Source organism: Crotalus tigris, unplaced genomic scaffold, assembly GCF_016545835.1.
Source record: "Crotalus tigris isolate CLP2741 ecotype Arizona unplaced genomic scaffold, ASM1654583v1 scf7180000017601.7605149639:7615979, whole genome shotgun sequence".
Classification (NCBI taxonomy): domain Eukaryota; kingdom Metazoa; phylum Chordata; class Lepidosauria; order Squamata; family Viperidae; genus Crotalus; species Crotalus tigris.
This window is the reverse complement of record NW_024096505.1, coordinates 4,898,405-4,912,726: the sequence shown is the minus strand read 5'-3', so window position 1 is coordinate 4,912,726 and position 14,322 is coordinate 4,898,405. Positions and strand designations below refer to the sequence as shown.

Here is a 14,322-nt window from a genome sequence, read left to right as displayed (position 1 = left end):
TTAGAGCACTCACAACTAATACACAATTTACACGATTATTACTTTTTTGCCATTGCTACCAGTACTAAAATGCTGCCAGATCTATTGATCTGATGCAGTCCCACCATCAAGGCTTGATTTTATTTTCTTATTTTATCTGGATTTAATTTCAAGTCTTTTTTAACTGCTTGCTTACTTGAACCTTCTTGCTCTTTGTAGGAACTTTATTCTGAAGTACAGTCTCTGTATCTGCCACAAATGCTCAGCTGTATGGTGCAAAGTCTCCTTGAAAACATGGAAGTACTAAGTTTATCAGAGCTCACATATGTGTTTAGAACATGCTTTAAAGTGCTTAGTAAAGTACAAATGCCATCTGCCTACCTGAGTACTGAAACAGGAAGCTCAGACTCTGTAAGTATTAATATGTTATTCTGACCCATCTTTGCATGTGTTTATTTACTTACTAAGGCCATGCCATATATATTTGTATTTCAAATTGTGCTTTTCATAATGCATGAATAATACTGTGACTATTCAATAGAAGAGTGATTCTGGTGGCTGCATTCTGATAGTTGGCATAAAATGGAAATTGTTCATTTACCTATGAGAACTATTAGCTCTCCAAAACAACATTTATTTTATAATAATACTACAATTCCAATATCTACATAGGAAATTATAATACAATATGGACTAAAGTTGTGCTTATTTAAGTACATCGTAGCGAAAGATGGCTTAAAAAAGATTTTTACTTATTTCTTGGAGCAGGAAAAAAAATCTATTTAAAAATAATAGTTGATTCTTGTTTCTAAACTTTTGAGACTAAGGGATGTATATATTCATTTTTTCATGTTCTAATTTTGGATTATTATGTTCACATGTTTATGAACACAGGTGCAGCTATTCATGCAATCTAAGATTCTGCTTTGTTAAGATTCTTGTACTTAAGCAAATGCAATTGAACATTCATGTATTGTGCAAAATTTAAAGCATCCAGTCTTACACAGCAGCAAATTCTTTTGGTTGTATTAACGAAAGTCAAAGAGAAAAAGAGGCAGGACCAATTGTGACTCTCGTTAGGAGAGGACCAAATAGAACCAAGCAAGCATTTGGCACCCAAGGACTGCACTTAACCTTTTCAGGTGTAAGCTGGAGTACTGGGGCTACATTACACATGGATGAGAATGAGTTGGGAACAATTTGAGAGGTCCTCTTTGTCTATTTTTTAAACATTAATAGTCCGATTTTAAGGCTTACACTATAAATTTATTCATTTTCTACCTCAAAATGACAAAAAACTCTATATTCCCATATTTTGGCAGTTATGGTCCCCAGAAGCACTGACAGCTGCAGAAAGGAATCCAAGGCCATCTGGGGCTTTGGAACTAAAGGTTGCCTGTCTAAGTTCAACTGAATATTTAAACAAGAATTTAAATGTGTATCTCATATAAATATTAACTTTTAATACGTCTTAACTCTAAAGGATATATTTATTCTTACTTAAGGTTTCTTTTGCTGTCATATAAAATAAATATATACTTATGCATTAGACATATTCATTGCAATATTGCAGAGTCCTGTAAAGGAAGACAGCCAGGAAATAAGTTCAGAATCCCAGGAGCTAGAAGATGAAGAACACATTCCTTTACCTTCAATGAAATCTGAAGACAGCGGCATTGCTCTTAGTGCTTCATCTCCTGAACTGTTACAGCATTTGAGGATACCTAGGATAATCCCTGACAAAGATGATGTCTGGAAAAAGGGTGGAAACATGCAGATGACTTTGCACTATATCCAGGAACTGGTTGCAAAATTTGCCAGTAAATACATATTTGAGATACATTTACAGAATTCCAATAATGACAATGTTTCAAAAGTCCATGTCAGACCAGGAAATAACAAAGAGAATAATTACCAAGTTGCCATAAATTCTGGGGATAAAAGGCACTCATATGAATCCAGGCAGATAGTGGTGCCTCAGCTGAAGCGAATGCTAACAGATTTCTTCACTGTACGAGGATCACCTTTTAAACAGAAAGGTCTGAAGCCTTCCTCCCCTTCTGATGAATGTGATAATCCAAGGGATAAAGAGGAGAAAGAGTGGGACTTTGATCAAGTTATGTTTGATTTGGGAGACACACGAGAGGATTGCAGAGAGGCCTTTTCAGCTCTGTGCTATCTCTTACTGGATTGCACTACATTTCCGGTCTACCTTTCTGAAGAAGAGTCTGAACTGTTGCATTTGTCACTCTTTCAAGTGTCTGGTAAGAAGAACATTCTCATTCTAGCATTCTGATAATTTACATCACAGAAGAATGCAAAAGAAGGAGATTTTGAAGGGAAATATTCACAAATGCTAACCTAAAATCTATACATCTATAAATTAACGAGTGTATCACATTGAATACAATGTATCCTACTATTCAGTAAAGTTATATGCTCATTTGTGGCTGATATTTCTGTATTTCCCTTGCCAGAGCAATTAAGGGTTGCTTAATTTAATAATTTGTTGAATAATTTAATCAGCATATTACCAGATAAAATGTCACCACTAGTAAAATTAGAAAATGTACCAGCTGGATTAGCATCAAAGTAAAGTTAATGAAAAATTAAGAGTTATTGGCATGCTTTTCAATAATTGCAGAAACAGCATTTCAACCACCATATATTTGTAAGCAAATAGTTCAAAGAGACTAAGCATTCTTAGTAGATTTGGAATATTAATTGCCACTTGAAAAAAAAGTATTCATAAAACTGATGGAATAATAGGTCATCTATATACATTCCCAAACAGAAATACTGAGATGTAATAGATGAATATACACTAAAATACTGTAATACACAGAAAATATAAATTTAACAAACACAATTCAATATGGGAATGTCATTTTTATATTTTTCAAATCTCCAGTTAATGATTATTTGAATAATGCACCAAACTCTTTATCACTTTCATTAGGAGGCAATGAATCCAGTTTTCCCTTGTGGCTCAAATCCTTGATGACAATATGTTGCTGTGTTAATGACTGCTACATCCAGAATTTGGCCATTTCTGTACTGCTAGAAGTAATCAACCATTCCCAGTCACTGGCATTGGTTATTGAAGACAGAATTAAGCGATATAAAATTCCTGGGCAAAACCCCTTCTTTGGAAGACTGCAGATGGTCACAGTTCCTCCTATTGCTCCTGGAATCCTAAAGCTAATTTCAGAAAAAACTGATTTCTATCAGGTGCTGTGCTTTTTTTTCCACTTAAGACATTTGTGCATATGAGACAATGGAACATTTAGAACTCATGTTATTGTCATTATTATTACTTGAAGATAGCCAATAGCATGTTACTTTCCTTACTTAAACTAAGCCAACAAATAACAGAGCCATTTAAGCAGGTGTGGGGATAACCAGTTAAACAAGTACTCTTGGTTGCTCACATGTTTAGCAAATAGTATCACATTTATAGTTGCCTTACAACACGCCTTCTCATCCTTCATTAAGGGTCTTATAAAATGACATTTTGTACCAAAATTTTAATCCCTAATTACTATCCAAAACCAATGGCATAATAACAACTCTAATCACAGACTTGATCAGCAAACAATTCAGTAGAAAACTGTTGAGTACTAAGGAGCTATGATTAAGTGTCTCTCCAGCCCTGTTTAGATTTTTGTTGACATATTTCTTATTTATGCTATTTTTTTTAGGTAACAGATGTAAGGTTGCAATTCAAGTTAGCACAATACATGTTAACTCATAGTCAGTAAAGGTAGTCAGGGCAACTTTGCTAATGAAGTCAGCTGTATTTTAGTATTCAAGTTGTTGCTTGTATTACTGTAGGCTTCAATGAATTAGTTGATTGGCAATGGATAGGGACAAGAGAGGGGCTGAGTGGAGAACAGAGTTTTTCTTGGAATTGGTGATCAACATGGCACCGTTTTGTCAAAAATAACGGAGAATCACTGAACTAAAGGCCCTGTGTTAAAGTTGTTAAAAGAGCAGAAAGACAAATGGAGAGAAAACAGTAATTTACAATAATAGCATGTGATAATGCAATCCAAGATAACCTACAATCAGTAGTGTCCAGGATTGCAGATAGTAAGCAACTGTGAATAACTTCAATAGAAAATAAGTACATAAAGAATGTTGTTAATAGCTTGTTTCTTCCCATGTTAATTCTGAAATGCATTCAAACTTTGGGGAAGTTGGGGAAAAATAATGTATTATATATCGTAATACAATTTAATATAGAGTTAATGAACATTAAGACCAAGATGTTTTTCATTAATATAGAACTTTCTGTATCCTGTGTTAAATCTTCCTAAAATGGATAATTTGATTTTTTTTAAAATTACAACAGAGAGTTGCTCAAGTGCTTTGGAATCAGCTAAACAAAGAGACACGAGAGCATCACAATACTTGTGTAGAATTGTTCTACCGTCTACATTGTCTAGCTCCATCTGCTAATATCTGTGAAGATATTATCTGCCATGCATTACTGGATCATGATAAAGTAAGGTTTAGTATTTTGCAATCCTGACCTAAATTAACTCTTCACAGTTTTTCTTGAGCAGTATGCCAAAGTCAAACTTCAAAATAGTTAAAGTTCTCCATGACATATAAATAATTATTATTTCTGTTATGTAAAATTGTAATTCAGCAGTATTTTGAGGTCCTTAAGTTAGGCTGAGCACAAAAGAATTGAGGCCTTTGAACTATGGTGCTGGAGAAGACTCCTGCAAGTCCCCTGGACTACAAGGCGATCAAACCGGTCAGTCCTAGAGGAGATCAACCCTGACTGCTCTTTAGAAGGCCAGATCCTGAAGTTGAAACTCAAGTACTTTGGCCACCTAATGAGAAGGAAGGACTCACTGGAGAAGGGCCTAATGCTGGGAAAGATTGAGGGCAATAGAAGAATGGGACAACAGAGAATGAAGTGGCTGGATCGAGTCACTGAAGCAGTAGGTGTGAGCTTAAATGGACTCCAGAAGATGGTAGAGGATAGGAAAGCCTGGAGGAACGTTGTCCATGGTGTCGCGATAGGTTGGACACGACTTCGCAACTAACAACAAGTTATATACCACTGTTATAGAAGATGGTACATACTTAAATATAAGGCTATGTATTGGGGAAATTCCAACATCATAATTATATACATAGTTGTGGGAAACGTGATGAACAAAACAGCATAAGAATTAGAATAATTAGAAGTTTGACATCAGAAAAACAAGAATAAAGTAATACTAGAGCATTTTAACTCCCTAGGATATTGTATCACAGATCTCAAAATAACATTTTTGGGCGAAAAAGCATTAATGCCACAACCAAATAAGACATTGCTGAACTCACGTATCAGCTATTTCAAAAAGCCTCACACAATGATTTTTTAACATACTACATTATTAATTGATAAGGTACGTGTGATCTGTCTCACATATCAGCTGCATCTATATTTCCTCTCTTTCCCACCTCATCATCCCAATTTAAACCCTGTGTCAGTTTAATTACTCCATGCATCTGATGAAGTGAACTATAGTTCACAAAAATGTAAACCTGTTTAAAATTGTTTACTTATAAAAATTGTCCAAAAACGAAGAAATAATACACTCAATCATTCCTAATGTTAATAACATTTTCTTCCTAAGCCTCATTTTTGTGATCGGCAAAGATTAAAGAAGAATTGCTCATTTTATTGCTGCCATTTTAAATTTGACATTTTCTAAAAATACATTAATTTCCGTTTTATTTTTTTATGGAATTGTAAATATTGATTTGTTCAGCTACATATAGGGAAAAAAATAAGTATAATAAATGCTACTAAGAACTGCTTCCCATATCAGCAAATTATTTCCATGTTCCTTAATTATCATAAAGGTCTTCAGATTTAAATGATAGAAATATGTGTATTTAAATATAGTACATTTAACTATTTTTTCTTTTATTTTGGATTTCTTTCCTGCAAGTGCATGACACTGGAAGCACTGTTCAGATTCTCCATCTTGTGGCATTTGACTAGAGAAATTCAGGGCAGTAGAACTACATCCCACAGCCGATCTTTTGATAGGTATAACTATTTTGCATTGGTATATTTTAAAAAACTTTATTTAGTGTAATCAGTATAATGGAAATAGACTACTGATATAATCTCATGTTTGCACAAGGATGTTTATTTTCATTTCATTATTACAGTATTTGGGTTTTTGTACTCTGTGTTGTAGTCTTCTCAGAACACTATCATTGTTTCAATAGTTCTGCCTTCTATTATTTTTTTTCCCTGTAGATCCCTGTTTGTTGTCCTGGATAGTCTGAATTATTCAGATGGAGCAATTAGTGCTGCAGCACAGGGTTGGTTAATACGAGCACTCTCCCTTAACGACGTTACAAGAATTCTTGAACCTGCCCTTCTGCTTTTATTACATCCCAAGACACAACGTGTCTCCCTTCACTGTATCAAGCAGAAAAACTCAGCAGGTAAGATTATATTTAGGAAAACTCATATTGGATCCGACCAAGATACTATCTAGCTAGAGTGTCTCTTTCCCAAGATGATCGTTCAGATACATCTGGGAAGAATACAAACAGTAGTTCTCCTTTTGTTTCTCTCTGCCAATTAGTTAATGTATTTTAGTGGGATGTTTTCTTTGAACTAGAATTTTATTTAACAAGCACAGATAATATTACTTATAGATCATGCTAACTAATTTAATGCTTTTTCAAATTATTTTAGTTGATGGCTATCACCATTCCTTGGTCTATAGACTGTTATAGCTTATTTTGTCTCCTATGTATACTGATAACCTCACTTAAACAAATTATTTATATTTTTAAAAAAGCATTGCCCATGTCACCAAAAGAGACAAAAAAACCCTTAATTTTCTTGAAATGAAAGTGCTGCAAGTCCTTAATAATAAGCTTCACCCCATGAAATAATTCAAAAAATTACAATTACATATTGACCAAATAACTGTTTGTGTATGTGTGTCTACACTATATATATGAAAAGCATTATGATGGTGGTAATTCTGTTTTCAGTCTCTGTCCTCCTTAGCATGGTATTTTCCTTTTGCATTGCTTCAAAATCTAAGGGACTGGTTTGGACAAAATTCAGCAGCACTTTTTTGTGCAGCTGCTGATAAAACAGGATCACCAACATGATCGCCAATGTCCGATAACGACTATGGCACAAGAAGAAGAAGATTGCTGCTATATGAGTGTTTGTGTATGTATGTGCATGTATTTATGAAACATACTTATTTTAAATTATATGTTCTTTTTAGAAGACATATCTCTATGGTATAAAAAGAAAACCGTCTTTCAGGAATCAGTGAAATCTCAAGATCTGTGTGAAAGCAGTTCTGAAGAAACTTTGCCACTGAGCCAATTCACAGTTGTGGACAGAGAAGCTATATGGGCTGAAGTTGAAAAAGACCCAGAGAAATCTCTATTAAAGAATGAACTCTCTGTAAACAAACCTTTTCTATATGTGGAATCACTGCTAGAAATGGGCAAAGATGAGAGTGAACACACTGAATCTGCCGATACCAGTACTGGGCCTGTGGACAGTGATAATACTTCATCATTTTCACCTTCTCTTGAACAGCAAGATCTGAACCATGAGGAGAATAATAGTGCCTCAACAGATGGCAGAAACAGTATGAAGCATACTGGTTCTTCTAATGTTTACCCTGCTGATAGTTCAAAATCAAGTGCTGTGATAAACTTAGTACGTACCGATTCTGATAGAACCCGGGCATCAGAATCTCTCTCAAGTGATGATGAAATGGATTTGGAACTTCAAGCACTTATAACATCTAGATTACTAAAGCAACAGAAAGAGAAGCAAGAGATGGCTGAAGCTCTCTTTAAACATGTTCTCTTATACATACAACCATATGATTCAAAAAGGGTTCTGTATGCATTTTCTGTGCTTGAAGGAGTGCTTAAAACAAATCCTAAAGAGTTTATTGAAGCTGTAGCAAGTACAAGCATGGATACAAGTTCCACAGCTCATTTGAATTTAATCTACAATTTATTAGCTCGCCACCAGGAATCACTTGTGGGACAGAGCTTTTATGGCAAACTTCAAATTCAGTCACCAACAATGTGTCCCCATTCATTATTAATAGAATTGTTAATGTATCTATGTTTAAGTTTCCTGCGTTCTTATTATCCCTGTTATTTGAAAGTGACTCATAAAGATGTGCTTGGCAATAGAGATGTCCAAGTGAAAAGTGTTGAAGTATTGATCAGAATGGTGACTCAGCTGACAACAATGGCCAAATCAACAGAAAACAAGAATATAGAATTCATACGCACCTTGCTTGGAAGATGCAAAATTCAAGAATTTGTCCTTCTTTCTCTCTCTGCTTCTATGTATGTTAGTCAGAAATGCTATGAATGTATGTTAGCTAATAAGGCTAATGGTTTAAGTGACCACTATATCCTTGAGGAAAGTCTTATTAACTTTGGTCATGATCAGATCTGGAGTGAACAGCCTTTACAAATTGAATTACTTAAACTTCTGCAAGTGCTAATAGTGTTGGAGCACCATCTTGGACAGACTCAAGAGGAACAGGAAAATCAGCCAGCCCTGTCTAAGGAATGGCAGAGGGCTCTTAGTTTTCAGGAAGCTATCAGTGCTGTGCAATATGTGCATCCACACCCTATAACTTCTCAGGGGTTATTTGTGTCTGCAGTAGTTCGAGGCTTGCAGCCAGAATACGGCTATGGCATGCATCCATCTTGGGTAGGCTTGGTTACGTACTCTTTGCCATACTTTGGGAAATCTTTAGGATGGACAGTAGCCCCTTTTATTGTACAGATATGCAAGAATCTGGATGAGCTTGTCAACCAATATGAGCATGAAGTGCTGAAGATGTCAACTAAAATGTCAGCAAGGTAGGGAATACCTACTTGTTATCTCTATGTTTTGCTACTTTAGGCTTTTACTGGTATGAAATACTCCACATTTTCAAAGTAAAATGTTAATATCTACAGTGTGCTTGGGGTTTTTTTTTCTGTAGAAAAGAGCAGTATAAGAAGTAGGAATATGTTTGTATATTTTCTTGGAATATTATATGTCCTAACACATTATCATTTAAGGTGACTAATGGCAATTAATGCTCATGTAGAGTTTTTGCTAATGATTAAACTTGAGGGACCAGGAATTTGGTATTGAGAGCCTTTGGCCTATAAAGCAGAGGTCCCCAACCTTTTGGGCACCAGTGATCGGTTCCTTGGAGAGAGGTTTTTTTCATGTGTGCTGCCTGCATCTCGCAGATGGAGCTTTGCTTGTTTGTGTGGCCCAGTTGCTGGCATGCCGCGGCCTGGTACTGATCCATGGACCAGGGGTTGGGGACCCCTGCTATAAAGCATATGCTTTACTATTGCATAGTTCCTTTCCTTTCCTGAATTAGGTGGTTCCATCGAAAGGAGTATGTAAATTGGGGGAAAAAAATATCATTTCTTTGATCTTTGGTAGATTTCTTCTCTACAGAATATTCTGCTTTTGCTTTCCCCTGCCCCCAACTTTTTAGGGAAAACTTTTAGTTATATGTTTGTTTTTGTGGATAAATGATTCTTGGCTAAATAGCCATAGCACATATTCTCTCCGAAAAAAAGAGTGAATAAAAATGTATGGCTAATAGACAGTTACTTATTGTAACTTTCTTTCCTAAAGCATAAATTATAAAAGGGAGAACATTACACCAGATTATCCGTTAACCCTTTTGGAAGGACTTACAACGATTGGCCATTTTTGTCTTCTGGATCATCCAAACCATACCAGAAAGGTATGTGTATGCAACCAAATCATTCTTATAGTAAGATTTGGGGGGCGCAAGAATGGTGAAGAAAATCTAAGGCAGGTTTGTTTCTTTGGATATTGATTCATCTCAAAATAATCAGTGATATCACTTCGTAAATTTTAAGGACACGTCTCTATATTTGGTGTCAAATGTTTTGAGACATGCAATCAATTAATTAAAATTTTGCTCATTTTTTTTTTTGTTCTAGTCACCTTTCAGTGCTGATCCAACAAGTCTACGAAATGCTAGGAATGCCATTTTGGAAGAGTTTCCTCGAATCATTAACACCATGTCTCTTCTCTGGAATGTCATTAAAAAGGAAGATTCTCAAAAAAGACCATCTGATTTCCTAGGCGTAAAAGGCTGTTCATCAATTTATTTCAAAGCAACAAAAGTATGAATGTTTCTCTAAGCTTTAATCTATGGGTGGGATTGGAGCATAAAGTGATAATATTTTCTAATGTGGAATTTTTTACAGATAGCATGGAAGTGATTAACAGCTTTTCTAAAAGATTACATTTTGAAACTTAAAACAGTGTAAAATCGAACAATTACATTTTCCATTGTTTCAGTTTTTTCAGTTTTATTTTGCTAATATTAATTACATGTAAACAGATACTTTTTCAACAGCCATAAAGTTAAACCATAGCTTTGTTCAGCACAATTTCATCCAGTTCCGGGTCAGAATCCCTGGAATATACAAACAAGCATTTGTCTACAAAGGAACAAAAATATGATTAGAGCATTTTTATTTATTTTTTTGAACAGATATTAAAGAATAAAATCCTAGACTTCTTGAATCCCCTCACTGGACAACTTGGTGTGCAACTAATAGCTGCAACAGCAGCAGTTTGGAGCAGCAAAAGACCTCATAAATATCAAACAAAGGTAAAAGAATGCAAAAGTCCAGTGGATCATTCCACAGCCAAGGTTAAGCTAGACCTATTACATTCATGCATACAAACATGTATTCCTTTAGAGATAAGCAGTGTTATTCCAAGCATATAAAAGTGTAGCAAATAGCAAACAAAAGAAACTGATTACATGCAAATGTAATGTTAATTACACCAATGTAGTTTACACCAAACATATTTCTCTCTATCTTTAGAGATTATCCTTGTTTCTACACAGTGCTTTATAAAATGCCTTTGTTTCTTTGAATTTCTCCCTTCTTTTCAGAATCTGATATATTTTATGTCCCCACAACTCTCTTGGTCTTGCCATTCTTTTAACCTATTCACTCTTCTTTCCTATATTTCTTTTCCAATTTGATACTTGTTCCGGGTTGATATAAAGCTAGTGCTCAGTTAACAACTGATTAACAATTTTTCAAACTTAAAATGGCACTGAAAAAAAAAATAGTTTTAAAAACAGTTCTCAAATGTATGACTGTTGTAGCATCCCCGTGGTCACCCGGATGCCATTTTTGAGCTTCCCAGCTGGCTTCCAACAAGCAAAGTCAATGGAGAAGCCCGCAGTAAGTTGGAAGTCACAGTCAGGTGATGTCATACTTCATAACCTGCAATGGTTTACTTAGCAATTGCAGCAGATATCTTATGTTTGGCACAGTTATATGATGTTTCATTTAATGATGACATCACTTAGTGATAGAGTTGCCAGTTCCAATTGCAGTCATTAAGTGAGGACTACCTTTACAAAGAAACCACCGCCAGCTATTCATTCTTGATTCTGTCTTTGTTTTATCCTGCATGCTTCTTAAATGCCCCATTTGTGCTCCATTCAAGTAATGTTTATGTTTCTCCAGACATATCCAATTCTGTTTCCTACATAATCAAGTGGGTAAAAGCATACTTATATATATGCAGACATTTTCAGTTGTTATGACGAACATTTGTTCCTTGCATACTGCCTACCATCTTTCAATCACTGCTTAAATGTCTTAAAATGTATTCATTTATTTTTTCAACTTTAGTAAATTCTACTGAAATATTATTGAAGTATTCATTCACTGGTTGTAGTTTGTTGCCATTTAAATATATTATAACAATTGCTCTATCTCAGTTTTCTCATTAAATACAAATTTATTTTGTTTGAAAGTTTAATGTTGGATCTACCCTCTTCTTATATTATATAATTCACTGCAAATCTTTTGAGTTCTGAGGCAACAACATGGCATCAGCTACATACAAAAGTACACATATATTCATATTTTCAGCCAGTATATCTTTTATATTTCAAGACATTAAACAACCAAGGGGACATTTTTATGTCTGAGACATTCCTATTCACTTTATCATTTATTATTGATTTATTAAATTTGCCGCCCATCCCACTACAAGGAGACTCTCAGCAGCTTACAATGTTAATCATGCTTTATCATATGAACAGGGACTATGCATGGAACTGTTTGATGTATTATGAATTATGTAACTTAGTAGGTGCTCATTAGTAGATTTTAGTTTTAAGTATTAAAAGTACTTTGCATATTTTAATCTTTCTAATCAATGAGTATTCATTTACTCCAGTTGTTCAGAACCATGATTAAGAAAATGAAAGCACTCCAAATTATAAAGCAAACATGTGTTAATCATGCTTTCTTCCTTTCTGTTAGAAATGCCAGTAAACTCCATCTCTGTAGAACCAGCTTCATCTGATTTGTTACTTTTAGGAAATCACAGGTTATATGAAATTGAAATGTAAAAATGTTCCTTCCAAGCCACTATTCTCTGACAAACTAATATTAACTCCTTTAAACTGAAGTTCCTGGGATTGAGGTGGGTTATGGGGAGGACTTTGTGGACACAAACACAATAATTGTATGTATGGGACTTCTGGGAAGGTCTAATGCAGCTTGTGCGTGTTGAATGTTTCTCATTCCTATAGTAAAATCTAAAAAATATATGAGTAATAGTGTCTTTTATTTTTTTTTCTTTCAGATGCCTCCTAAAGCTAATACATCACAGCTAATATTGGTTGACCTTGTTTGTGCTCTCAACACTCTGAAGACTGACATTATACTGCAGCTAATAAAAGAAGTTGTAAAGAAACCTTCTCAAATTAAAGGCGAAGAGGTAGAAATATGTTTAATGGAACAGTGTAACTCATCTAAAATGATGAAATAATACTTACTTGGGTTTTTTTATGCAGGCAGAGAAAGCAGACTTTTTCATTAAAAGCTACATTTCTTAAAAAAAGTTTTGAGTGTTAATTGCTAGTGTTTATACAGATCGTTTATACAGATAGTTCTCGACTTACAACCACAATTAAGCCAAACATTTCTATTGCTAAGCAAGGTAATTATTAAGTGATTTTGCCCCACTTTATGACCTCTTTTGCCACAGTTGTTAAGGGAATCACTGCAGTTGTTCACTGAATCACATGGTTAAGCAAATCTGGCTTCCCTTATTGACTTTCCTCGTCAGAAGCCAGCTGGGAAGATTACAAATGTTGATCACATGATCCTGGGACAGTGCAGCTGTCACAAATACATGCCAGTTGCCAAGTGACCATGGAGATGCTGCAATGGTCATAAGTCTGAAAAATAGTCATAAGTCCCTTTTTTCAGTGCCATTGTAACTTTGAATAGTCACTATGCAAATGGACGTAAGTTGAGGACTATCTGTAATATAATGTACTATATTTTCTTTCCCAGAAATCTGCTCTAGTGGATATCCCAGTGCTTCACTTCTGCAATGCTTTCATTCAAAGGTAAATAGGCTTCCTTGCACATATTTCAGTTATTAAGACATGTATATGCCCTCCTATAGAATTTTTATTCCTGATAGTGCAAGGATAGATAAATATTTCAATTAAAATAGCTGCAAATGTGTTAAGATATAATCTCCATGACATTTCTTGTTATGATTTATTACAATTCAATGCAGCATCTTAGACTGTTATTCTAGAAAAGATCATTTTTAAAACAAATCACCAGTCCTAGTCATCATCGTCATAATTACGTAACAGTTGTATTAAAAAGAAACATTGGCAAATCTTGTGTACTTTAATGCTTTGAAAATACACATACATATGCATACATACGAAGGATCATTCACAAGTAAGATACATTTCGGTTTGGAGAAGATGGATAGATTATATTCAGAATAAATATGGGACTAAAAAGTTCCACTTAGTTTATGAGTAAATTTTAGAATATTATTATTATTAATAGATTATAGTGGAATTTTTAGTTTTAATTATATGATATTATTGTTATTCTTAGTATTAGTATTGTTTAACAATTTGGATATTGTATTGTTTAATAACTAGTTTAATAATTAGGATATTATGTTTGTTTATGTTTTTATTAGTATTATGTTACTTTTAATTTGTTCATATTTATGCTAAAGGGGAGTTAAAGCGCATTATGGACTTGGTTACTTATATAATTGGTTAATGTTAGCTAGATTATGATTATTATAATTGTAACCCTGTACTTAGCTCTGGGAAGTGGGGGAGGGAGAGGGGGGGTTTAGGGTGGGTTGATTTAGGGGTTTATATTGTAACTTTTATAAAACTCTTCAATAAAAATAAATATATGCATACATACATATTCATTATTTGTAACTCAAAGCAATAACAA

The 14,322-nt window shown here is 34.4% G+C and overlaps 1 protein-coding gene across 4 annotated transcripts in view; it reads left to right on the top strand.

The window, feature by feature from the left end:
* The window catches only part of DOP1B (DOP1 leucine zipper like protein B), a 49,418-nt gene that overhangs the window by 23,136 nt on the left and 11,960 nt on the right, over window positions 1–14,322 (top strand). For all 4 annotated transcript variants that reach the window (XM_039370066.1, XM_039370060.1, XM_039318410.1 and 1 more), the window contains 12 exons: window positions 199–390; window positions 1,553–2,243; window positions 2,939–3,210; window positions 4,334–4,486; window positions 5,937–6,037; window positions 6,254–6,444; window positions 7,251–8,871; window positions 9,653–9,764; window positions 9,988–10,173; window positions 10,548–10,667; window positions 12,677–12,811; window positions 13,393–13,448. In XM_039370066.1, coding sequence (XP_039226000.1) covers window positions 199–390; window positions 1,553–2,243; window positions 2,939–3,210; window positions 4,334–4,486; window positions 5,937–6,037; window positions 6,254–6,444; window positions 7,251–8,871; window positions 9,653–9,764; window positions 9,988–10,173; window positions 10,548–10,667; window positions 12,677–12,811; window positions 13,393–13,448 — 3,830 coding nt within the window. The remainder of the gene's footprint in view (window positions 1–198; window positions 391–1,552; window positions 2,244–2,938; window positions 3,211–4,333; window positions 4,487–5,936; window positions 6,038–6,253; window positions 6,445–7,250; window positions 8,872–9,652; window positions 9,765–9,987; window positions 10,174–10,547; window positions 10,668–12,676; window positions 12,812–13,392; window positions 13,449–14,322) is intronic.